This window comes from Vulpes lagopus, chromosome 8, assembly GCF_018345385.1.
Source record: "Vulpes lagopus strain Blue_001 chromosome 8, ASM1834538v1, whole genome shotgun sequence".
NCBI lineage: Eukaryota > Metazoa > Chordata > Mammalia > Carnivora > Canidae > Vulpes > Vulpes lagopus.
In genome coordinates, this window is record NC_054831.1 from 127,122,215 (window position 1) to 127,148,811 (window position 26,597).

Here is a 26,597-nt window from a genome sequence, read left to right on the forward strand (position 1 = left end):
TATGAAGTTGTTTTTTTTTTCCATTAATTTTGTTTTGTTTTCATCGTTTAAAAGTTTTGATGGAGGATCCCTGGGTGGTTCAGTGGTTTAGCGCCTGCCTTTGGCCCGGGGCGCAGTCCTGGAGTCCCAGGATCGAGTCCCGCATCGGGCTCCTGGAATGGAGCCTGCTTCTCCCTCTGCCTGTGTCTTTGTCCCCCCCCCCCCCCCCCCCCCCCCCGTCTATCATGAATTAAAAAAAAAAGTTTTGATGAACTTTTTAAACATTCGCTCTAAAGATTTATTTTTTTAATGACTCTCTGCCCCTGATTTGGTGCTTGAACTCATGTCTCTTAATATCAAAAGTCACATGTTCCATCAACTGAGCCAGCCAGTCACCCGTCAGACATTTGCTTTAAATTGTTAATCCCAGCTGAACTATCACTAAATGGTCAACAGATGACAAAAAGTTGTAGAATTTTCTTTTAAGTCAAAATTGGAGTATTTTCTAGAAATACCTTTTACTTAGTTACCTTGGGTAAGATACTTGAATTTTCTTTCTTTTTTTTTTTTTTAAGATTCATTTATTTATTTGAGAGGGAGAGAGAGAGAAAAGCTCATGAGTGGCTGAAGGGGGTAGAGGGAGAGAATCCTAAGCAGACTCAATTTCTTGACCCATGAGATCACAACCTGAGCCAAAATCAAGAGTTGGACACTCTACTATAACTAAGCCACCCAGGTGCCCAACACTCAAATTTTCTGACCTTTGATTTCATTTGTAAAATTAGCACTGTGGTAATTAAAAGGCGATCGTATGGTAATTAATTTTTACCTCATTTAATCTTAGCACCTTCCTTATGAGGTAGATTAGTTTTTTTTTTTATATACGTGGGCAAGATAAATTACTTACCCAGGTAAGTGGCAGTTGTTAGGATTTGAAGCCAGATCCTCTGATTCTGTGTCTATGGCTATTGCCAGTATTTAATTTTAAACATGTTACAAGTTTTTTGCTTTTTTATTTTTATTTTTTCTGGAGCAGTAACATATAGACTATTAGTCTCTAGTATTTTACATGGCTTCATAATGAAAAGCTTATACATTTGGGAGATCTGGGTGGCTCAGTGATTGTTTGCCTTCAGCTCACAGCATGATCCTGGGGTCCGTGGATGGAGTCCTGAATAGAGCTCCCTAGAGGGAGCCTGCTTCTCCCTCTCCCTTTGTCTCTGCCTGTCTGTGTGTGTCTCATGAATGAATAAATAAAATCTAAAAAAAAAAAAAAAAAAAAGCTTATTCTCTTATTTTCAGAAAACCTATGGTAAGTTAGTACATAATGCCACTTATCCCATGGTTTTATCTAAAGTTCTTATTGACTGTAGATTTTTATGTAAAAAAAAGTTGTCACGTAAAAGAATTAAAATGTAAACAGGGGAAGAGAATAGCAGTAGTATAGTGGTTAACTTAGTGAACTGCTAATCTGGCTCTGGGATATCTTCATCTTCCTCAATGGTTTTCTTTGCTTGTAGGTACTTTGGAAAGCTCACCACAGCAGTCACAAGTTCTCTCAGCCATGTTTGATTTTGTTTGTGGCATGTTCTGTCCGTTTCAGAAATAGATGAATTGACAGTGAGTGCTCTCTGTACTTCAGTTATCAAATCATTGTTCTTAGGTTATTGGCTTGCAGATGTCTCCTTATCAGGAGGTTTAAGGTAACCTTTAAAAAATGTTGTTGTGATTCTGAATTACTGCATATAGTAGTAAAGATAAATTTTTAAAAGTAGAGCTGTGAACCACACTAGTAAATATTTCTATAAATTTCTTTTTAATACTTCGAGTTACCATGCCATATATATTCAATATATGATAATGTTCTTGCCATTTTTTTCCTTTTGACAGACCCCATATCCCTCTGGACAGAATGCAGGTCCAACCACGTTGGTATACCCTCAAGCCCCTCAGACAATGAATTCACAACCTCAGACCCGTTCTCCGGTAAGTAAGCAGAAGCTTGTTCTAGACAATGGTTTCCATTTAAGTTTGTTTTTAGTAGCTTAGGTTCCTTTGGCTAAAATTTTTACTTGTTTTTGAAAATTTTTTCCCAAGGATTGATTGATTGATTGATTGATTGATTGATTATTTATTTATTTATGATTATTGGTTAGCATTGCATTTTCAGATTTTTAATATAGTAATACTTAAAATTTATTGAAAAAAAGAAGAAATGGAGCTTTTTATCTTCTTTTACTTTTCTGTGGCATGATTTTTTAAAAAAAAAATCTGGTTGCATTCAAGTTCATTTCAGCTCTTAATTTGTTGTACTGTTCAAAATTCAGGAGGAGAGTAAAGCACAGTGATTTTAAAAGTAAATTTTATTATTTAGATTCTCAAATTTCAGTGGTTTGGGAAGTAAGATTTCTGAATCGGTGTCACTAGATCAGTTCTAACCATTTGATAGTTTGGACATATGCATGAAATACACCAATGGTGTATTCATTTTTTCAGATAGTAAATAAATTGTCATACAAATTAAAATGTTATCATCCTCTTTGCTCATCCTTTACATGGATTGCAATAAATATTGCAAAACTGAGAATTTACTCAAGGTTCATCCTTCTGTTTTACGAAAGTATTTAGTGGCTTCAGCTGTCCATTCCTTAGAACGTCGTTTCCTTCCCTGCATGACTAGTTTTTGCCAGAAAGTGCTTCTGTAACATCTCACATTGTATCTCACATTCCTACTTGTGTCTCAGCTTTGTGTTTTCCTCAGAATACAGGTATCTTCTTTTGGTTCCCCACCCGTGCTTTTTTGCCTGTAGTATAGGGGTATTTTCATTGCATTAGCTCCTCTTCATTTGGTTTTATGCATGAACTGAGAAATGTTGAAATGTATTAAAGATTGCTCAAAGAACTAGAGATCATGGACTGCACCAAATTGTAATCTCTTTCTTACCCTCTTCCTGTCTTCCTTTTCCCTATTGCCCTCTTCTCCAATACCTACTCTTAGATCTTTGTTCTCCCCAGGGGGTAGAAGAACCTTTCTAAAGAGGTGGGACTTTGGTCCTAGTTGCTTGTTTGCTTGTCTTTTTTTTTTTTTTTTTTTTTCTGAAATGATCAACAAGATATATCTGATGCAAGTTGTATTCTGAGAGTGGTTTGGGGATGTGGATACTTGACTACTTGGAGTGGGCCTGAGATCTCACCAGATTAATTTAGATAGGCCCTGCTTCTAGTCATTAAACATGGGACATTATGGTAAGCTCTTATTGCAAAGAATTCTATGGCCCTCTTCATCCCCTTCTCCCTTTTATAATTATTGAAAGAAAAGAAATTTACATGGTTAGAACTGGCGCAAAACCTGACTGAAGAGCTGCATCTCTAAACCAGTTTTTTTGACAGCCCAGCAGAACAGTGCCAATACATTGCACAGACAACTGGAAGAGGAGGAAGGTTTTGGAACAGACTCCCGTTTACAGGTCCTTGGCTGGAAGAGGCTGGATAAAATACTGCATTGTAAGCAATATAACAAACTGTACTTCTTGCAGGCAGTGGTGCCTCTGGCACTCATTATTTTTGACCACATCCATTTATTGGCTGATGAACAGAAATGCTTTGATTGCTTCTTCTCTGAAAGTCTAAGCTAGCATGGCAGTTTCTGCCAGGCATAGTGGGAAAAGAATAACAAATTGGGTGGGTCCTCTTGATTGGGAATTAGACAGGAGTAATTTGGGACTTAGATTTTTCTTTATTTTAAACTTGAAGAGGGATATCCCTTTCAGAAAATTTGATTTTAAAAGATAAATTTTAAGGCTCTTTTTCCCTCTTTCCATTTTATAATTGAATATCAAAGAGGAAATTGTCTGTAGTTGTCAGCCATTTTTCTGTGGTCATAAACTCTTCAGATACTATCCTCTATGCAATTTTTGCCATCTGCTCTGCTAGTGACCATTACCACCCCCATTACTAAAAACCACACACATAACATTCCATTACATATCCCAAAACAAGTGCAAGACTAGCAAACCCTGGACTACTCTTGCTTGTTGTTTTGGGTCAAGTTTTCTTTATTTCATTTGTGTTGGTGCTGGGAGGGTGAAGTTGGGATATGAAATTTGACAGGATTGCATTTTCTTTTACATCCCAAGTTGCCATAGTCTAGTCTCATCCATCCCACAGCTATCCCAACTGGTGAGGAGAGGTAAGCTGTTGCACTAAGGAAGGGACCCTTCCCATGGCTTGTAGAGCAGCTAAAGCTTACTCCATTCTATTTCTGCATTAATGGGCCATTGGCAATTGCACAGTTTAGGCTATTCTGTTCTTCCCTGGACAGCTGCCTTTGCAATCCAAGTGGCTTCAAGTGTTCCCACTCCCTCTTTCAGGTTATCTTTGTGTCCATATTTCTACTTGATGTATAGTATCTTACTAAGTCACATTATTGAAAATCTTGTTTAAAAGCAAAAAGGTACTGATTAGCTAGCTACCTCTCTATTCCATTTTCTGGTTGTACTGGAACTCTTTAAACAATAGTTTATTTTTAAATAGCCTCCAAAATAGCTATTAAATGCCTAATTGGAAGAGGGAGAACAGTTTGGATTTTGCAGTAACCTGTATCTACTGGTTATATTTTGTGGTGCCGAGTACCAAAGATACATCAGTGTTATGTTGGCCATGCCCTGTTGCCAACTGCACAGAAGAGTGAGTGGGTTGGTGGGTGGGTGGCATTAACATTCGATTCAAGTTCACAGAAGGCTGCTTTCCTTAATACCTACAGTCCTCACCATCTTAAAGACCCCTTAAAAAAAAAAAGTTTCTATTTTTAATATGAGCCAGCAGCGACTACAGTTTGTTCTGTTGCTTACAGTTACCCTAGGATTAAGATTGTTGTCATTCCAAGTGGAAAGCTCAATAGCCAATGGTGACTAGTGCAAAATAGACTAGGGTACTTTCCCACTAACTTGTGTTGTTGTTGTTGTTGTTGTTTAATATATGTGTAACTTTATAAGGTACTCCTCTTGCTCATAGAAAGTTCTCTTTTGACTGGAACCTTCCAAGTATATGAAGTTGCAACTTTTATTTTAGAGCCTTAGAAATGGCACCTTTCTGTGGAACAGTGATAAGACAGGTACTGCTATATTCAGGTTAATTTTTTAACATGGCCCTTCTCTCCCATTTTCTTCAAAAGTGTCATGAAGAGACATCTCACTTCCACCCCCTACTTTCATACCACATGGGTGATATTGCCTATTCTTGAAACTTGATGTCCATGGTAGAGGTATGATCTGTTTTCTTTTCATAATTGGAAAACTGAAAATATAAGACCTCAGTTTCTATGAAGAGAAAATATTTTGCACGAAGTATAGCTGTCCTTATCATCATTCTGAAAATCTCTTTTACAATAGTTAGCAAATAAAATGGCTGACCTAACAAACTGTAATCACATTCAGTTATGCTGAATAACTTTGGATTGTTTTTAAGACACATTTCATTACTTGAAAAATAGGTAATACTTTAGCTTCTAAGATGAATTCTTAATAAAGCAGTCGTCAGCAGAAAACTCCTATCTTATGGTATGTGCTCCACTGCAGTTTGTTGAAAATTATTTATATGAAATAATGGCAGTTGGGGAAATAATTCCACATCTCTTGCATGTAACTCAGAAGTTCTGAGTGTGAGGGATTGTTTCTTAGTTAATCTTCAGTCTGATTCACCTGTAGTGTGAGTTGACAGAAGGCTCTCTAGCAAATCAAACAACTGAAGACATATTTTAGTTTCTTAAACGTGTTATGTTAATGCCCTGTGTGGTTTGTGTTTACTACTGCTTTGTAAATATTTTCTTTTCACTATTAAAAGAGGGTGGTTAACATTTTGATAGTTAATTAGTAGCCAGTACATGACACTATGTCCCAAATAGTTTTTCTCTGTCCTTTTTAGTGAAATCACATTGGAAGTGATGAAGAATTAGGTGATCTTAGAGGTTTAGTATTTTAAAAATTTTGTTGGTAGAAAGCTTTTTCTTTCATTGTAAGTTAGGGAAAGGGAGAGTTGGAGTATGTATTACCTGCTTTCAAGCACTGTATTGGGCTAAGGATTTATATATTTTCTGTTGTTTTTATTATCCTTATCAGATAGCAGTAGGTACATATGGACAGTGTTATGCTGTTGTATATAGAAATTTGAGTTCTTTCACTCTTCTTCTTAAGCTTGTAATAGTACCACTTTGATTAATCATGTTAGAGAGTGATGTTCATTACCAGCTATTTGCTTTAGTATGCTAATATTATACTTTACTAGTTAATTGTATTTAAATATATAGTTATGTATATATTTAAATACATGTTTATATATTATAAATATGCCTGTATATTTATAGATATATAAATGAAATTTTATTCTTTAAGAAATAAAGGAAGATACTGAAATTTCCATTTCATGTGTGAGATACCCCATTAAACTTAAGTAAATTTGAAATCAGTCCTGTTAACATTTTTTATTTCCTGTGGGACATTTTAATTACTTCCTATTTCTTGTAATATAAAAACTTTTCTTATTTTCTCCAGCTATATCAATTGCATAAGCACCCTTGACCTTTTCCTGTTTGTCTTAATATAACCACTTAGTATTTCAAACCTCCTTTTGCTTTATTTTTTTATTTTTATTATTTTTTTTAATATTCCTATCAGAGAGGTACCCTTATGTGCCTAACAGCTTAGCTGTTTCTCTCCCAGCTGATAAATGGCAACTATACCTGGTAGTGGTGTTAACCTGTTGAATCTTAGTACCTGTCTGTCACTGTCCTGCAGCAAAGCTTTGACTGTTTGTGTTTTTTTTTTCTTGTGGGTTTTTTTCTTTTGGCATATTGTGTGACATTTGGTTTTTGTTGTGGTGTTTCTGACTCTTTGTGCCTTTCCTTTTGTATTTGTTTTCCCTCCTTTTCTCAGTTTGCAGCGGGGCCTCGACCTGCCCATCACCAGGTACTGTACTCTTGCCCCTTCACTATCACCCTTAACAATAGGTGGGGGCTTTAGTAGCTTCTGACCCTTAGAATGCTGCCATTCCAGGGAACTGCCCAAACTGTGCTCTGCAAGAGTAGCCATAGTCTCCTGTGATTCTGTTCTTTTGTCCTTCACTAATTTCACAGCGTTTTGTTATTAACAAACCCTATCCCTTCTGTTCATGGCACAATTTAAAAATAATAGAGTGGTTTTTACCCCCCAAAATAATTGCTCTGAATTTAGAGAACCCTGAAAAATTTTAGATATAGTAAGCTCTCACAGATTTTGTGTATATCTCTATTGTTTTAATTTAACTGGAATAGGCAACATTCTAAGGGTTTTCTGTTAACATTCTGATGTAACTTGTATTGATGTGTATAAAACAGCATTAGTATTTCTAAAACCACTTAATCTCGTTTACTAACTTAGATCTAGTATCAAATTAACAGTAATACATACTCATTTGCTGCATAGAATTATTCTCAGGATACATAGAAAATAAATACCTTATTTAATTTTAATATTTGTAGCCTGTTGTTTTTAAATGAAGTAACTGATTAAATTAAAATTTGAAAGTGTGTATGCTGACACTAATTTATTTAGCAGGAATATAGTAGAAGAGGTGGTTTGGGGGAAAGAAAAGCCCTGCAGGGTTTTTCCCTTCAAATAGCTTTTTAGAGAGTGTCCTAAGACATTTTCTCCTGCCACAGTAGAAAGGGCCTAGGCCTTACAGATCTGGTTCATATTACCAGCTTTACTGTGTAACCAATTAGGTTAAGCAGATCTTTTTCTGAACTCCAGTTCCCTTGTAAAGTGGGGATAAATACCCTCTATATTAGAGATGAGATTCTTTAGGCATCTGACATAAAGTAAGCAGTCAATAAGTAGTAGCTATTTTTTATACTATTATGCAATCTAGTATGGTTTGATAAAATGAGAGAAATGTTACCCATTGTTTAACCTGTGATTATCATAGTTAGAATTCTTATTGAGTAAATGGAGATGGTTTAATTGCAGAATTTCATTGTCTACCATTGGTTTAATACAAGGCTCTATTTCTTAAAGTCTTTTCAATTTAGACGGTATAAAAGCCAAGCAAATTCTGCTAAAGACACTTTGCAGAACTCAGATGTGGTTTTATGAAAGGGAGGGCAGTTCTTTGGATTAGGCGAAAAAACAAAATTTGCGTACTTTTTAGTATCAACAGATAGTGTTGTTAAAGTACTTTAAGAGCTTGCGGTTTGGTGTCAACTAGACCTAGGTTTGACTCTTCCTTATTAACTGAGTGATTTTAGGCAAGTTACTCACTGGGCTCAGCCTCAGTTTTCTCATCTGTAAAATGGGGACAGTATTAGTACCCATCTTAGGACTGATATGAAGAGTAAACGAGGTAATTGAAAGAAAATGTTTAACAGTGTTTGGCACATAGTACTAATCTATGGAATAAGATTACTAATAGTTAAAAAGAAGATAAGCCTTTAGGTAAAAAGATTGACTATAAATTTTAAAAAATATTTAGTCAAGGGTCATATAGGTAAGGCTTATTTTAGTTAGGAATCAAGCCAGAGAGATAGTCCTAACAGAGAAACCTGGGAGCAGAGAAACTCTGCTCTAGAAGCAGAGTAGAAAGAAACTAGTGATTAAGAAAAACAATATCTGAGCTCCTTCATATAAGGCTAAATGTTTCTATAATTTGTATTCAGTTGCAGTGGTTCTCAAATAAGGGTGTTGTACTTAAACCTTTTATAAATAGTCTTTTTTAGGAAAGTTTGTTTTCAGAATTTTCTTCTGAGCCTAAAGGTTTGTGATACACTTTATTTTTCTTTAAATTCCAAAAACAAAGGAAAACTTAAAGGGGTCTTTGTGAGAAAAGGTTGATTTCAATTCTGAAATCATTTTTCCTGTGTAATATGACTTAAGAAAGTATTGGCAGATTGGTCCTTTATTTAGCTATGGGATGATGCTTGTGAAATTATGGTATGTTTCAACCATAAAAAAAATTACATACGGGGATGCCTTGGTGGCTCAATGGTTAAGCATCTGCCTTCGGCTCAGGGCGTGATCCTAGAGTCCCAGGATTGAGTCCCACATCAGGCTTCCTATGTGGAGCCTGCTTCTCTCTCTCTCTCTCTCTCTCTCTCTCTCTCTCATGAATAAATAAATAAAATCTTTAAAAAAAACTACATATGTGTATATACTTAACTACTTCTGTATTAGCAAGGAAATAATTACTTTTTGATACTAGTTCTTGAAATGCAGCATAAATCCAGAGCATTGTTTTTGGATACAAAAACTTCAGGTAGCTGGCTACTATTTACTTTGGCATTCCTCCTTACTAAATAGCAGTTAAAATTTTTTCATTACACCAAAGAGAATTAAGTGAGTAAGGAAACATAACTTTGGTTGAGGCAGCAGCAGTAATTTGTTACTGGGGAGAACTAGAGGAGGGAGGGGTTAGGGGTTGAAGTGGCACTGCTGAGCAGGAGCTAGCTGAAGCAGTGGCATGGTATAGAGCAAATTGTTAGGAAGAGTTTGCTCTTCTGTATCCATGGATGTACAGACCAATTTGATTTGTTTCACTATGGAATAGGTATTGTCATTTTGGGTTATGAAAAACTTCCCTGTAAATTGCACTTCATTTAGCAACCTTAGGACTCTAAATGCCAGTAGAATTCCCCTAGTGACAATTAAAAAAAAAAAAAAAACACCTGCGTACATTTCCAAATAGCCAATATGGAGGTGATACTATTTCCTATTTGAAAATTACTGATTGAAGTCTGCATTTAAGACAGCCTTCTCAAATCTAAAGTCATGTAGAGGGGCACCTGGGTGGCTCAGTCAGTTAAGCATCTGACTCTTGATTTTGGCTCAGGTCATGATTTCAGGCTTGTGAGAGGGAGCCCTTTGTTGGGCTCTGGGCTGGGCATGGAGCCTGCTTGGGATTCACTCTCCCGTTTTTTTTTTTTTTTTTTTTTTTTTTTTTTTGCTCCTCTCCATCTCTCTCTCTCTCTCTCTCTCTCTCAGAAAGAAAGAAAGTCAGGTAGAGGTTCATAGAGACATTGAGACAAAGCAGTATTATAAAACAAAATAGTAGATAGAGACTAGTATAATGAGAACAAACATTAAAAAAACATTGAATGGTATACCAAGAATACGTTTTTAAAGGGGAAAAACTTTTGATGTCCTAGGTTATTTTTGGTTTGTTGTGGATTGAAGGCACAAATGGTTTTATCATCTGTAGTTGTTTTCTTTGGCCAGAAAGAATTAAATCAAGGGTTAGAATTAGCTTTGAATAGTTAGATTTAGTCAGTAGATCTTTCCTTTCTCCTTTATTGCATTGTTCATCAGTGGCTGCCTTGCTGATCATATATCCTTTTATGCTTTGATTTTTTTTTAACATAACCATTTGATGCTGGGTGATGTTTCCTATGATTGTTGTTTCTAAAATTCAACAGTAAATACATAGCTTTTTGTGAATGCTTACTAATAGTTCCTCCTATAATAACATTACAAAGGAAAAAAATACTGTTATTTAGATAAGTTAATTGCTTGTGAAATGAAAACACAGTTGTCCAGTTTAGTAATCTAGAACATATATTTTTTCTTCTTTGTAAAGTGAAGATTACTGAATTGAAATGAAGTAAGATTTTAGATAGTAGTATTTTTAGTTTAATAGCACCAAGAAACTGTTATAGAATTATTACTTGGAACTACTTTTATTTAGAATATCTTTCTGTGTGGCCAGCCAGAGCTCTTATTGAGTCCCTCCAGTCAGGGATACCATTCTCCAGTTAGAATTATGTCTGCCTTGTCTTCTTCTAGTACCATTAGTTTTTGACTTTTGCAGAGATTCTTCACATTAATTGATTAGAATGTCCTTTTGCATTTTGGAACTTGAAGGAAGCTTCAGATTAGAATAAAAGTTTTCTTCAAAGGTAAAAGAAGAAGCACTAAGTAATTTTATACACAGACACCTTTGGCTTTAGAAATATGTCAACTATTTTTACTCTGATGTTTGAAAATCCCAAGGTAATTAGAAACTGAAAGAACAGAACGTACACTCATAAGTAAAAACAAGTCACTTAGTATAATGTAGATTCTGGCTTGTGTTAGTAATTTCATGTTTAGTAGTTGAAATTTGTGTAGTTGTGGTTTAAAGTTACTTGTGTTCCTGTCCTTATGTCACTTTGGGGTTTCATAACAGAGATCAAGTGTTGGTTAAATACTATAGCTGTATAGTCTTTGCATTTTGAGAAAGACCAGGGAATTGGTATTTAAAAGTGTTCATAAAACAAAAACATTTTTGCAGTGTGTTGATACATGATTTTAGTTCAGTTAGTATTCACAAATGTTGAAGAATATGCCACATTCAAAACAATTTGATTTAGTGTAAACAAAAGTTTTGTAAAGCTTAATAGTATTTCACAGCAAGGAATATGTTACCTGGTGGCAAGCAACATTGAAACTGCTTGTTTTCCTGTTGTAGTTTCCTTCTTTTTGCTAAAAGATTAAAAGAAAACAGCTGCCTTATGTTGATTTTTTTCCCCCCATTTTGACCCTTAAAAGTTTTTGCACTCAAAGTTGTACTGTTACATTTGAAGTCTTAGTTTCTGCTGGAGAAATATTTGTATTGCTCTAGGCAGTTTCTTAGATTTGGAAAGTAAAATAAATGAAGGCTTAGGGCTTGCCTCTGGGGCCAGACCTTGCATATCAGAGTCTAGTGGATATTACTTGGAAATCTGTAAAGCATTTATGCACTCTTATGACTGTCCTCTTTGATTTTTCAGAGCTTAATGTAAGTCATGGGCAGTTTTATCTGGTACCTTATTCACCAAAGTCTCGTAGAGTTACAGCAGAGATAGTAAACACAGATTGGGAGTCAGCTTAACTGGGAATCTTAGCTTTACTACAAACTGACTTTGAGCCTCAGGTTTTTTATCTGAGAAATGGATAAAATATGCTCATAAATGATAAAATATTAAAGTGTTGCAATACAGTACCTGTTCCCTAATGGTGTTGTGAGGATCAGAGTACCTGCCTTCACAATCCCTGGCACATAATAGGTTCTTGGTGAATGTCAGTTTTCCTTAGCAGTGACACAGCCTGTCTTTCCCCCCTTTTTTGAGCTACTTTTACCTATGAATGAAGTATTCTAACAAGGTTGCCTATTTCTCAGAGTCTACATCATAATCAGACTGTTCCTGAACGGATTTTACGTTTTTGTTTTTTTTTTCCAATCTGACAAAATTCTCCATAGCATTACTGTCTGATAGAATGTTCTGTGTGGTGGTGATGTTCCGTGTCTGCCCTATTCACTATAGTAGCTACTAGCCACATGTGGCTATTGACCACTTGAAATGTGCAATGCAACTGAAGATTAAATTAATTTTAATTTAAATAATCAAATATGGCTAGTGACTGTTGGACACTCCGCTCTGGTCCGCTCTGGGGCTTACATCTTCTAATTCTTAAGGAAACATAAATTATGTGATACTGGCCACGTGCCAGGAAAGAACAGAAAGAACCTAGAACATCATAATAGCCTTCATTGTAAATTGTTGTAAGCAGCAGAATATCTGGTTGGTAATTGAGTGGTATTCCATTATGTGGACTTTTCACTGCTTGTCCCTTTATAACTTGTGAGAAAATTATAGCACTGTTATTTTTCTTGAGTACTCTAGAATTTTTGAAGATATTAACCTAAAAAATTCATAATTGCAGGTCTTTACTGTTCCTCTAGTAGTCTGAACTGTGTATTGCAGAAAGGTAGGGATATCAGAAACATACTTTGATATAGTTTTTATTATTTTGCAAATTAATAAATATTTAGTCGGGTTTTTTTCCACATAGGAAGAACTAATATGATTGAATATGATTTTTCAAATGCTGAAAATGAATAGGTAGTTTTCACGGAATGTCTAAATAAATTTTTTTTTTTTAGAGATAACTGTCTTTTGATGATTTTAGAAAGAGTGAAGTCATGAGAAGTGATATAATTACCAACATCTTCAAAAAGCATTTATTACTAATGTTATTAGCCAGGAAACTTTAGGTAATGGCATAATTATCACATCTTTAGAAGGATTTTCTAAAATGCAACATTTTCCTTCTGGTTTCTAGAATGTTTTAGTGAAAGTCAGCTATCATGAGTACTTTAAATTCAGCCTCTGTTTTAAATGTACCCTAGCCCTTTGGGAAAGCTGCCCAAAGTACCACCTCAAATGAGGGCTGATGCTTTCCCTTGCCATTCCCCTGGCATGCTAGTGGACCATTGAAAGACATTGAAAGATAAAAGGCTTAAAACAAATTGAAATCAAGATTGGAAATGATACTTCTCTTATACATGATTCCTCCCTTCTCTACCTAGCCTTTTTCAACATTTTTCATCAGTGACTTGGGTTAGTGACATCCCTATCAGATTTGCTGATGGTTATACAGTTTTGACATTGTATGATACATTTGAATCCAGAAGTATCTGTACAGTCTGAAATGATGGGTTTAAATTAGCTAGATGTGTTTTCTTTTTTCTTTTTTGTTAGATATATTTTCAAAGGAATAACATACAAGATTCCCTATCTGAACCTGATTACATAACTCTAAGAGTACATACAAAAGTGAAGAGCATGACTTATTGCCAGGTTGTATATAAAGAAAACTTAAGGGTTTTACAAGATTGTAACTCAGCACCAATCAGTAGTAAAATGTTGTTGACAAAAGAGCCTCTGTTCTTCTTGGTTTTATTAATGGAAATGTAGTCGACCAGAGTAAGAGAGAGATGTTGCTCTTTCATTTTGCACAGATAAATTTATTGAGTGAGTCCAGGTACATTCTGGGCAGACACCATCTGGATGTTTGTGTTTGGTTCTCTCTTTAGTGAAACTGAACTGTGGGACCATACTGAGAGAAAGCTGAACAGGGAATTCAAAATCTTGGTTGGAGGGACAGGGAATGGAGGGTAGTGATTGGCTTAGAACAAAAAAAAGACCTTGGTATAAAAGTTGGCAGTGATGGCTGTCTTCACATAACTTAGAGATCTGTCACTTCTGTAGAAGAAGGATTTGACTTTGATGTGATTTTAGGACTATTTATTGGACCAAAGGGAAGGTGATGCAAAGAGAAAAATTTGGAGCCAGTAGAAGGAAAGTCAGAACTCCATTTAATAATATACTGGAATTTGTACCTTCAGTTGTTCAAGTGTCGTAACCCAAAGGGCATGTCAAATAAGAGATTTAAACTGTAGATATGTGGTTAGACTAAATGGCCTGTACTGTCCTTATATCCAGTATCCAGGAGAGTTTGATCAGTGGAGAGAAAAAGGAATTCAGAAGCATTGCAAACAGTTTGGGAAGGCTCATTCACATTCATATGTTCTTTTTAATAACCTGTAGTTTGCTGCCATGCCTACCCACGGATTTTTAATTTCCTGCATCATTATTAAATCTAATGCTAAATTCACAATTGAATGGTTAAGAGAGAACACAAAAAAGAGAATCCATTTCTTTTGATTTCTTTGCCTTTCCAGCCATTACACCTTTTCTAGCCCTATATATTATAATCTTGTGTATTTATTGTGTGTGTGTGTACGTGTGTGTGTGTGTGTGTGTGTGTGTGTGTGTGTGAGAGAGAGAGAGAGAGAGAGAGAGAGAAGGAGGAGGGGTTGGGGAGAAGGAGGGAACTTCTAAAGGGGAAAAATAAGCTCCAGAGAGCCTGTCCCTATAAAAATCTTACTACAGTGAGTTGGGGAGAAGGAGGGAACTTCTAAAGGGGAAAAATAAGCTCCAGAGAGCCTGTCCCTATAAAAATCTTACTATTACAGTGAGTAATAGTAGTTCTGTTGTACCTAGGATGTAAATGTTGTTCCAAGGATGTGAAGCATAGGAACAGGTGTCAGTTACTTTAAGGGAGGTAAAGAATTACAGTCTTGCAAGTATTAGAAATTTATTTTCCTTAAAAATAATCATGGATTCTATAAAGTAATTGATGGAACATTTTTCTTACTAGGAATCAGCTATAATTGAGGGATTTGCCACTCATTAGTGTAGTTGGATAAAGAGCTCACCATATCCCTTCAGCCTTAGAAAACATTTCTTCTTATTGGCAACAATTGTTTGAAAATACAAGGAGTATTCCATTTTATGAGAAGTAGAGTGTATAATAGTTAAAGTTATAGAACTAAACCTGACTGTGTTTAAATTACAGATGGGAGACCTTTAGTAAATTACTTAGTCTTTCTGTCCCTCAATTTCCCCATATATCTAATGGGGGTGTTAATAATACTACCCACCTTAGAGGTTTGTTGTGAGAATAATTTAGCATATATGTAAAATGATTAGAGCAGTACCTGGTAGCTAGTAAGTGCTGTATAAATCTTCAGTATTATTTAATGTACATATATGAATACACTTTTCTTCATTGCTTCAAAGCTGAAGTCTTAGTTTTTAAAAAAAATTGCATGTCCATGTAACCATAAATTTGGTATTTTCCTGGATTCAGGTGTTTATTAATATTAGCCGTATCATCAGAAACACTTGTTTTTCTTTCAAAACAACTGAAGAAAACAGCCTTCTGAATCCTTCTTGAATAAACTGTATTCTCAGCTGTTGTAAACAGGAGTTAAAAACCCTGGTGGAGGATTTGGAAACCATTGCCAGGAAAAGGACTCACATATAGTAAACTGTTAGATTTGTGGGGAAACTTCGCCCATATATGCTTTTCTTGCTCTATACAAGTTAATAAAACCATGTCTATTCAGTCAGTAAGTACTCTGACAAAATTTAATGATAATATAAATACAGTGGATCTTCACTTGTGTTTGATACTCTCCTTGTCTTGGCTGCCCTCTAGAGTTGGTGGAAAAGTATCTTACAGGAGTAAGATTTCAGTCCACTGCATCCAGCATGGAGTAATGCTCATGAAGTTGAGCAGATGAATGACTGTCCTCTCCTTGAGGCCTGTAAGAGTTTTGTGGCTCCTGCCATATTAACCAAGTTATAAAAATGTTTAAGTTCATTCATGAAATGTGTTTACAGCTCATATGAATAATAGATTGATGAATAATAGATTCTATCTGCTGTGTACTTATGAGAAGTGAAGTGTAGAGTGGAAAGTTTACTAGTTCAGTGTTCTTGGTTGCAGCCAACAGAAATTCTTGTGCCTGTTACCAAAACTGTGCCAATGGAAAAAACTATGACACTATTGCTGTGTATGGCTCTGCTCAGGTTCCTGTGTTAGCAACTTTGCTTCTTGTGTCTTCTTTTCATCTCCATCAACTACTCTCTATGGCCTTCCCCATCTGGTTCCCCCATCCACTCCATTCTCCTGCTGTACTATCTGTTGCTTTTCTGTGACTTAACTCTTTAGGGCTTTATTTGTCCTGGGTTGTGAAGGCCTTTCAAATGGGGATGAGCCTTGGATGTTGGATCCTAATTCTTCCAATTCAGCATAAGATAAAAAGTTACTTCTTTTACTATGTATGGGTAGCTTGACACTCAAGAGTAAGACAGACTTGAGTGGGCCCAAAGCTCATCCTTGCCTTTATTTGGACCAATAGCAATGCTCATGTCTGGAATTGTGAGACAACTCAAGAGATTTTGGAGCTAGACCACATTTTAAGACTAGTTTTATATTTCCCCATTTTAAAGCTTTAAGTGGCCTTTTATATGCTGTGTTAGTTGAGAAGAGCAGGTTTCTGTCCTGAAGGGTCTGATATATTTTCAAAAGTTTAGTTATTTCTTAGGACATTTACAAACTTTAAAATAATGAATGACATTTTGATTATTAACTCTTTTCTCCATTAAAGATGGAGAGTGGATCATAGAGAAGCTAAAAAACTAATGCCAATTCACAAAATGGATGTCTGTGTAGCCAAGGACAAGAATCTGACATAGCCTTTCAAGCTTTATAACTTGTGGCTACTATAAGAATATTTTTGCCACTGGGTTTATTTATATTCAATTAAGTGTGATTCAATTCTTCAATTCCATGTGTCCTTGAATTCTCAAGTGAAGAATTGTCATTCTGATTTTCTAATCTTCCTTCTTCTCCTATTATTACTAAATAGAAAGATATTTTTGTTGAGCTGCATGCTATGTCCTACCCTTTCCTACTGATCTATAAGCTTTTCCATTGGCTTTCTTTCTGTTTCCTGCTGCTTTCTTGCTTCATAATTGAAGGGAGGATTCAGACCCATCCAGGTAACAACTACTGGTTCTGCATGGCCTCTTTTATTACTCTATTCCCTTCTTATTATTACAATGAGATTGACTGTTTGCTGATGAATATACATGCATTCACGGTGGGAATTTACTTTTGGTGTATAGTTTCAAGGCTTTTAAGCCTGCAGTGAGAGCCATAAATAATCAGATACTGGCCGCCATTTGATAAATTTGACTTCTGCTCCTTCCATATCATTCTTGAGTCTATCTAGATTTTCCACTTTTATTACATACTGTTATTCAAGAAAGCAAAATTGGGTTCAGTTTAATATGGGTTATCCATGTTTTAGAAAAAGGAAGGCCATTCCCATCGTGTGACAAATCAGAATGTGGCAACTCTACTTATAGTTTTAATTTAACTTGACTCTGATAGACTGAGATGAAAATCCTTTTGTTCAGAAATATTTTATAAATTACTTAAATGGTAGTTTTTTAGGGGCTGTTTTAAATTTTTAATAAGTTCTTATAAGCTACCTACTCTTACTGAAAGAATAAGTGCTTTTATACAGTAGAACAACTTTTATTAGACATAAGCTACCCCTTTTGTTATATTTTATCACATACTTTAAAAATAGTAATTATGGTATATAATTTTTCATTTAAATTAGCTGAGACTTCATTTTGAAAGTGAGACTGCCCTACCGTTTTCATACGTGTGACAGCATGGAACAAAACTTTATTTAATGTGCCTAGCGTACAATATTTTTAGTGATCCCAGCCACAGGCAATTTAGTCTCTTTTCATGTATAATGTATTTCCAATTCAAGTTGGTAATGAGAAAGCTCAAAATAGTAAAATTTACATATTCCTCTTTGTAAAAAAAATAAATATTTTCCCCCTCCTCAGTTTTTTCAGAGGCCTCAGATACAGCCTCCTAGAGCTACCATCCCGAACAGCAGTCCTTCCATTCGTCCTGGTGCACAGACACCCACTGCAGTGTATCAGGCCAATCAGCACATCATGATGGTTAACCATCTGCCCATGCCGTACCCAGTGCCGCAGGGTCCTCAGTACTGTATCCCACAGGTAAAGTATCTCTCAAGTCTGTGTGGTCTAGCAGTAGAGTGGCGATTAACCCAAATTCTCATCAGAGGAGGCAGGGATGGTGGATGATGGCATTGGTTTTTAGTGATATGTGAACTTTTTTGTTGGTTGTAAGTCTAGCCATTTTGTCATTTTCTGAAATATTGTAAGGAGATATTTCTGCATCTCTTAAGTTTTTCTAAGATGTTGGAGTAATTATTTTTATCTTTTAGCTTTTACCCCAATCCTTCCCCATATCCATCTGCTCTAAAACAGACTCAGTAATTATGCTGTTCCTGTAAGATCTTTCAATTTCATTGAAAACTATCACCTTAAAATAATTTTACACTGAGAAGATGTCTGTCTGTGCATTGATTTGCTGTATGATTTTACATAATGCACCTCTTTCTCTTTGTCCTTATGCATCTGGATCGCAAGCATTTTTGAAAGTATTTAATCAGATGTTTTTACCTTATTTCAGTTAATTCTTTTTGATATATATACACACACAAAGCTATTTTTTTAATAGTAAGCTACTACCACATCATTTACAATTGTCTTTAACTTCTCTTTTCTAGTACCGTCATAGTGGTCCTCCTTATGTCGGGCCCCCACAACAGTATCCAGTTCAACCTCCAGGACCCGGGCCTTTTTATCCTGGACCAGGACCTGGGGACTTCCCCAATGCTTATGGTATGTATGAAGTATTGGGCAATATTTGGTAGTTTGTTGTGTTTATTTCTTTTTCCTGTTTGGCCAATCAGTTTAGACAGTGGTATATAGGATTTTTAAATGTTGCAAACATTCTAAATGGAAAGCATTTTAGTGACTTACAAGGAAAGAGTATTACAGGAGTATATTTAGTTAATGAATGACTCCTGAAAGAGTTGGTAATTCTGTTGCAAAAAACCCATGTCTCAAGGTTCTGAATCTGCAACCAACTCATCATTACCTGGATTTTTGCTGATGGAATAAATATAAAACTGTTGAACATCATTGGTTTGAACTGTGTGGATCCACTTATGCACAGATTTTTTTTTTATAAATATAGTACAGTATAAACATTCAGCACTATTTACCAAAATGTTTAATGTTTTCCTACTAGAATGTACTATCCACAAAAACAAGGAATTTCATTGTTTTGTTCACTACTGCCCTGTCACCTGAAACAGTAACTGTAGGCTGTTTAGGTGGGATGACTGAATATAACTCAGTATCCCTATGATTCCTTTTCTGTAAATTTGTGACAAATCTGTCATACCATGTTTTTGAGGGGCAGCCCAGGTGGCTCAGTGGTTTAGCGCCGCCTTTGGCCCAGGGCCTGATCCTAGAGACCCAGGATCCAGCCCCACATCAGGCTCCCTGCATGGAGCCTGCTTCTCCCTCTGCCTGTGTCTCTGCCTCTCTCTCTGTGTCTCTCATGAATAAATAAATAAAATCTTAAAGAAAAAAAAAGGTTGTTTTTGAGGATTAGTGAAATGAGAATGCCTTGAAAAATCACAGATGTTTTTAATATAGAGAAGTAAGTGCCATGTTTGTACTTTGTTTATGAACCTGTACTAAGTTAAAGAGTAATAAAAATAACTTATTCAATAAACTTCTCCCACATATTATACTTCATTATTACGTAATCTATTACAGATAAACAGGTGTCCACTAACCAGTTTCTTAACTTTGAGATTTAGTGTCTCTGTTAAAAACCTTTACAGCAGAAATAATTGATATTAGAAGAGCTCACAAACATTTCCTTTAGGTTTTGAGGTGAAATAGGCCAAGGGACAAAGTGTTATCTGGTTTTACCACTTCTAGAAAAGGGAAAACCTTTCTCTCACTTTGGCCACTATTGCTTGTGAAATTGTAGATGCAAAATGATGTACTTCATTATGCCATTAAATATCTCAAGTGTGTGTGTGTGTGTGTATGTATGAAACCTGGCTTTACTAAAGTAGTTATTTTACTTGGAAATACTTGATTTTTCAAAACAACATGTTACATATATGTGTTTTAATGTAAAATAATACATGTACATCACCCAGCTTTGATTTAGAATATTATCATTACTGTTGAAGTGTCCCTTGTGTGTCCCTTGAACTTAGTTTGAACTTGGAGTTTTCATGCCACCTTAGTGCCTTTGTATTTGTACTTATTCTATAAATTTAAATCCAATTACAGTGATTTTCTAATTTTAAAAAAGATTTTGTTTATTTGAGAGAGAGAGAGAGCACAGGGGAAGGAGCAGAGGGAGAGGGGCAAGCAGACTCCTGGCTGAGCACAGACCCCCGAAAAAGGGCTTGATCTCAGGACCCTGAGATCATGACCTGAGCCAAAATCAAGAGTCAAGACACCTAACCAACTGAACCACCCAGTCACCCCCAATTAAAATTATGTTTAATTGTAAAATTGTCTATTGATATAATCAAGAATTAATCTAATAGAAAACTGTAAATGAGATTAGCTGTCAGAGTAAACATACTGAAATCCACATTTTCTCTTGAAAATCACATTTTCTCTTTCATTTCCATGTTGTAGTGGGAATGTAGTTGTATCTTACATATAAAATAATTTTGAAAGTTACCTCGCTGAATCCTAGTCTATTTACACATTATATAAATGACTTTTTGACTCAGAAAATATTGTCCTTAAAATTCTGTTAGGAATCTGTGCCAGCCTCTTTATTGTACTTTAATACTACTGCAGTATATATAGAAACGATATAGATGAGTTTAATGGCAGGACAATATTTTGCTGATTTGTATATACAATATTATAACATATTTGGCGTTATTTCTATTACATATACTGTGTTTGTTTTATTTTCACAAAAAGCAGGATATTGAGGGGCACTTGTATCTCAGATATTGTTGATGTTTGTTTCCTTTACTAGATATTCTTTCTTCTTAGGAAAATTCTTACACAGATCCAAAATCCATCAAGTAAGCAGTTTGCCATCTAGATTAAAACAGTTTACCTAGTTTCCTTAAGATGAGAAAAGCAATCTTAATTTTTCATTATGAAAGTAACCAAGTTAGTGAGAAAAATGCAAATAATATAGAATGTAAAAAGTTGAAATAGCCAGTTTTTCTCCCCTTCTCCATTCCTATAGAAAAAATATAACAGATTAACACATATTTTTCACTTATATTTAAACAATTTTTAATAAAAATGGGCACATGCTATTTGTAATGTTCTAAAACTTTCTTGGTTTTTCTCTCCATCTTACAGTATATTCCTGGACATCTTCCCATTTCATTAGCTATAGAATTTTTTTTTTTTTTTAAGATTTTATTTATTTATTCATGAGAGACAGAGAGAGAAAGAGAGGCAGAGACACAGGCAGAGGGAGAAGCAGGCTCCATGCAGGGAGCCTGACGTGGGACTCGATCTGGGGTCTCCAGGATCATGCCCTGGGCTGAAGGCGGTGCTAAACCCCTAAGCCACTCCGGCTGCCCAGCTATAGAATTCAATCCACATAGTATTCCATTTTAGTAATGAATCATAATGTATAATCCAGTCCTCTATTGATAGGAGATTCAGACTATTTTCCTTATTTGGGCAGATATTTCAGATTTAAAGTGTATAGTAGTTAATATGCTTTTATCAGACTTAAAAGTTTTGATCCAGTAGTTCCCATCAATGTGAGATCCTTCAGCTATACTACTTTTGGGCAGCTATTCTGGCCTTATGGTCTAGAAGCCAAGAACACCCCTTTCATATTTTCTCCTTGGAATCTCGTCTCCACTTAAGTTCTTCATTTCCTTCTGATCTTGATATCCCCCCTTTACTCTCCCTCCTCTTCCTTCCTAGCCTTGGGTTCAGGTAAAAAAAAAAAAAAAAAAAAGTATAAGGAATGAAGTCCTAGTTCTGTATTCTAAAGCACTGCAGCCCTCCACTCTAGGGCAGAGGGCCTTCTTCTAGCTGAACTGGTAAGGAACAAATCCTAGTCTTGTTTCTTACTTCCCTAGTGGTTGAGTTGGTAAGTTAGACTGACTGTTTTACAGAATTCTTAGTTCTTTGTCCTTAGCTCTGGGGCACTAGCATTTTGCTCCTCTGTTCAGTTTAAATCTTGAACAGTGATTCTCAAAGAATATTTTTACCTACCCTAAAGTTCAGTAACCAAGATCATAAAATTGTATTTGTGCAGTATAATTCTAGTGGTGTTTCTATAGTGTTGAGAAAAAATAATGAATAGTATTTGATCAATGTCATTTTTCAGTTTTTTTCTCATCAGTGTTTCTTAAATATTTTGATGCCTATTATATTAGAAAAATAAATACCTCATGAAGACTGACATTACTTCCAGGCAAACGCTAGGAGTGGTGGCCCAAGTTGTAAAAAATTGGTGTTTGGTGGGAGCAAACAGGTGTGGTTAGTAGTGACAGTGATACTGAGAAAGGAAAAGAAAAGCTTGAGAATTTACTTTGTTATAAAACATCCCGTTGTCCTTTCCTTCAAACTAATATACTCTCCCTTTTTCTCACTCTATCTTGTGATTTCTACCTCCCCCTTTCATTTTATTTTCCACCCTTCCTGAGTTTTGTGGGGCTTGGGCACCTTATTCACCTCCTAAGAGCTGAAGGATTCATCCATTGTTCCCCATGGTATGTGGAGTTGGGAAGTGTTCAAACATCCAAAGTTGAATTTGATTTTGTTTTCATGGAGTGTTAATACTGTGATTGTTGGGGTGCCTCAGTGGTGCAGTCAGTTAAGCAACAGACTCTTGGTTTTGGCTCAGGTGATTATCTTGGGGTCCTGGGATTAGGCACTTTGTTGGGCTCTGTGCTCAGTGTGGGGTCTGCTTGAGATTCTCTCTCCTTCTCTTTCTGCCCCTCCTGCTTTTGCTCTGTCTCTCTTTAAAATAAATAAATAAATAAATAAATAAATAAATAAATAAATAAATAAATCTTAAAAAAAATATTGTGATTGTTGACATGCTTGTATACTGAGCTTATGATTATTATGGGATATCATGGGATAAATATGAGCTTTTATGTGCTGACCTGCATATTTAACCACCTATATTTGTTTCTATGGAAAAATTCAGTTTTGATAGGTTTTTAGAAGACTTGCAATGTACAAGACCACATGATGGGCATTTTGTAGAATGTAGATGTTAAGATAGTCTCCTTGCCTTTCAGGATCTTACAGTACATTTGTTTGATTATTGTGCTGGGGGCTTTACCATTGAGAAGAAATCTAAATGTTGTCCAGACCACTGGTTCCCAGATCTTTCAATATCCTGGTCAAACAAAATTAAAAAATAAAGTAAAATAAAGGAAGAAACGTATAGGACTATTATTTTTTAAATTTTGCCACAAAGACTTTCAAAGAAAACTGCTATTTAATTTCAATAGCATTTCACAAAGGAAGGCTGTTTCTTTTTTTTTTTTTTTTTTTTAGTTTCTGAAATTTTATTATTTTTAATACATACATTTCACAAACAGAAACCTTCAAACACCACACACAATTCCATAACCAAATGTTTCAGTTTTATCAACATTCTTTAACTATTTACACTGTCTTCCCTCAACAAAAGTGCGATCCAAGACATCTTGACAAGAAATCTTTAGGACAAGAATATATTTTTGAGCTGGTTTTAATGACGCCCATCCATTACATTTTCTTTCAATTACCTGCAAGAATAACAAAGTCAACAACAGGACATAGAAATGAGCTGGGTTAGGCAGCATCCTATTAAAGGAACCAAAACACTGAACAGATGCACTTTCTCCTCAAGTCCTCCTCAAAAGTCCGACTAAAACTGTTTAAGAGCTGCAAACGGGAGACCAAAGAGGAAAAGCCAAGTGGAGGTCCTGACCTGAGCACAGGAAAACAGACTGTACATTAAGGGTTGGTCTTACAGGACAAAACAGATTTCAGCAAATTAGTTTTCAGGGTCTAATAAGTTATGCATCAGCCTAAATGTTAGTAGTTAAACACCTAATAATATTCTTTCCTGATGAGCTAACGTCCCCTCAAAAGATATGAAAATACTTTTTACTCTGAAAATAAACTTCCTTTGCAAAAACTGGAAATTTAGACTAGGGAGAGCTCTTTCTCACTTAGAATAGAATAATACACTCCACTCTTCAATTTCACGGCCAACGTCTATCTTTTATTCAAGCAGCTGATAAACTTGGTGTATCACTTGCTTCAGATGCAACGAGAGTGGAGAACTGAGTCAGCCTGAAGAGGAAATGATAAAGAGGAAGGCTGTTTCAAGAACAAAGGAACAAGACTGAAATAATTTCAAAATAGTAACAGACCTTTCCAAAATGTCAAATTGGCAAGCCTATAGTTGTGGCTCGATTTGTGCTATTATAGTAATATTATTATTGTATAAATTTTGCCATATATCATTGACACATTCTGTATAGACTGAGGTTTAGAGAACCACTGATTGAGAACAGGGATCGGGGAAGAAAGGATCAGCCTTATTTTTTATAAAGGGCAATATTACAGGTTTTGCAGGCCGTATGGTTTCTGTTGCATCTATTCAACTCTGCCATTTTAGTGAAAGAGAATCCATAGGTAATAGATAAAATAGATAAAATACTGTATGTAGGTGTATTCTAATAAACTTTGTTTATAACATTGCACTGGATTTATTAGCCTTATGGCTTTAGTTGACATACCCCTGATCTAGATAAACCTGGCTACATTCCATTCATATGAGGCCAGGGTCATTAAGTAACGTGCCTAATTGATAAATAGTATGTAAAAGTCACTCACATTTTTAATTAAAGTTTTTATTTTAGTTTTTAAATATTTTATTTATTTATTTGACAGGAAGAGAGAGAGAGCACAAGCAGGGTCAGCAGGCAGAGGGAAAGAGAGAAGGGCTTGCTCCCAGGGCCCTTAGACACTTAACTGACTGGGCCACCCAGGAATCCCAAAATAAATGTTTTTAAATGTCTTTGACTATATAAGAAGTTGGATTAATATTTTATAAACGATAACCATTATTTGGTAGAAGGCTCACTCTGCTGGGGTCCACAGTTGACTTGATATTTTGCTAATTGTGTTTAACCCCATTATTGAGATATCCTATGCTGCCAGGTATATTCAGATGGTATTGTGTATTATATACCAGTCTCTACCCCAGTCGTATTGACTGAAAAATGTTTTCTTAGAACAATCTGATTTTTTCTTAGTGGGATGATTCACCTTTTAAAAAAAAAAAAAAGATTTTATTTATTCATGAGAGATGGTGGGGTTGGGGGTGGCGGCAGTAGAGACACAGGCAGAGGGAGAAGCAGGCTCTGTGCAGGAAGCCCCAAGTGGGACTTGCTCCCAGGTCACCAGGACCAGGCCCTGGGCTGAAGGGGGCGCTAAACCGCTGAGCTGCCCGGGCTGCCCTGATTCACCTTTTGGATCTTATTTCACTTATTTTAAAGAATATGGCAAGATGAGCAGATTGTATTACTTACCTAGCAGTATTTGAAACCAATTTTAGAGGATTGTTTTCTGAGTTTTGGAACTAGTGATATATAGGATAGTATAGAATTGCTTATTTAAGCTTGAGTTTGAGAATAGTTTATGTACTACTAGAAGCATGGCTAATGTGTTTTTCTCTTTTTACATTGAATTCATTGAAATCCTAGCTGTGCCCCCTGTTTAGATCTCCAAATTTGATTGAGACTTGCAGGGTTCTGGTACTGCAAATCATACTGCTTCCAGGAAATTACCACTTGAAAACTATTGTGAGGACGGTGGGGATGGTTTGATGTTGATGATGAGGAGTCATAATATTATGACGAGTTATAATAGAGCCAGTATTATTTGACTGTTTACTAATGTACCAAGGATTTTACTTGTTAACTACTTTCTTACCTTTGTTTTTCCTTCTTGTTATCAAAGCTCAACTGTCACTGCTTCTACCAAAGCCAATCTTACACTTGTGCACTGGATCCAATCATGTACACATTTATGGCTATTACTCTAGCTGTTCTCTTCTCTGTTGCTGGCATTATCATTTTTTTTCTTTTTTACTAGATTAGTCCCTTTGGCATACAGGTATATGCAGTTTAATTCCCATCTTAAAAAACAAAACAAAAACAATTTTTCTTCTTCCCTTTATAGCAGAATTTTGAGAAAAGGAGTTATCTATGCTCAACTGTCTTCATTTCCATCTCATTCACGGTTGAGCCCACCTTAATTAGGATGTACTTCCCTGCCCCCACGCACATAACTTTTGTCAGGGTTACCTGTGAATTCTACTTTGCTGAGTCCCCCTTGACCTCTCAGCACCATTTTACATAGTTATGCACACTCCCCATTCCTGAACCATTCTTTTTACTTCAACCGCTGCTTTGATTTTCTTTTTCATCTCCTTTGCTGGTTTTTTTCTTCATACCTGTAATTTCTGAACAGCATAGAGTGCCCCAAAATTTCATCCTTG

The 26,597-nt window shown here is 35.7% G+C and overlaps 1 protein-coding gene across 18 annotated transcripts in view; it reads left to right on the forward strand.

The window, feature by feature from the left end:
* The window catches only part of EIF4G3 (eukaryotic translation initiation factor 4 gamma 3), a 336,337-nt gene that overhangs the window by 176,762 nt on the left and 132,978 nt on the right, over nt 1–26,597 (forward strand). For 7 of the 18 annotated variants that reach the window (XM_041768194.1, XM_041768199.1, XM_041768195.1 and 4 more), the window contains 6 exons: nt 1,870–1,965; nt 3,370–3,483; nt 6,909–6,941; nt 17,135–17,155; nt 18,023–18,202; nt 18,778–18,892. In XM_041768194.1, the coding sequence (XP_041624128.1) occupies nt 1,870–1,965; nt 3,370–3,483; nt 6,909–6,941; nt 17,135–17,155; nt 18,023–18,202; nt 18,778–18,892 (559 nt within the window). The remainder of the gene's footprint in view (nt 1–1,869; nt 1,966–3,369; nt 3,484–6,908; nt 6,942–17,134; nt 17,156–18,022; nt 18,203–18,777; nt 18,893–26,597) is intronic. The other 11 variants (XM_041768207.1, XM_041768208.1, XM_041768210.1 and 8 more) reach the window with 6 other exon arrangements.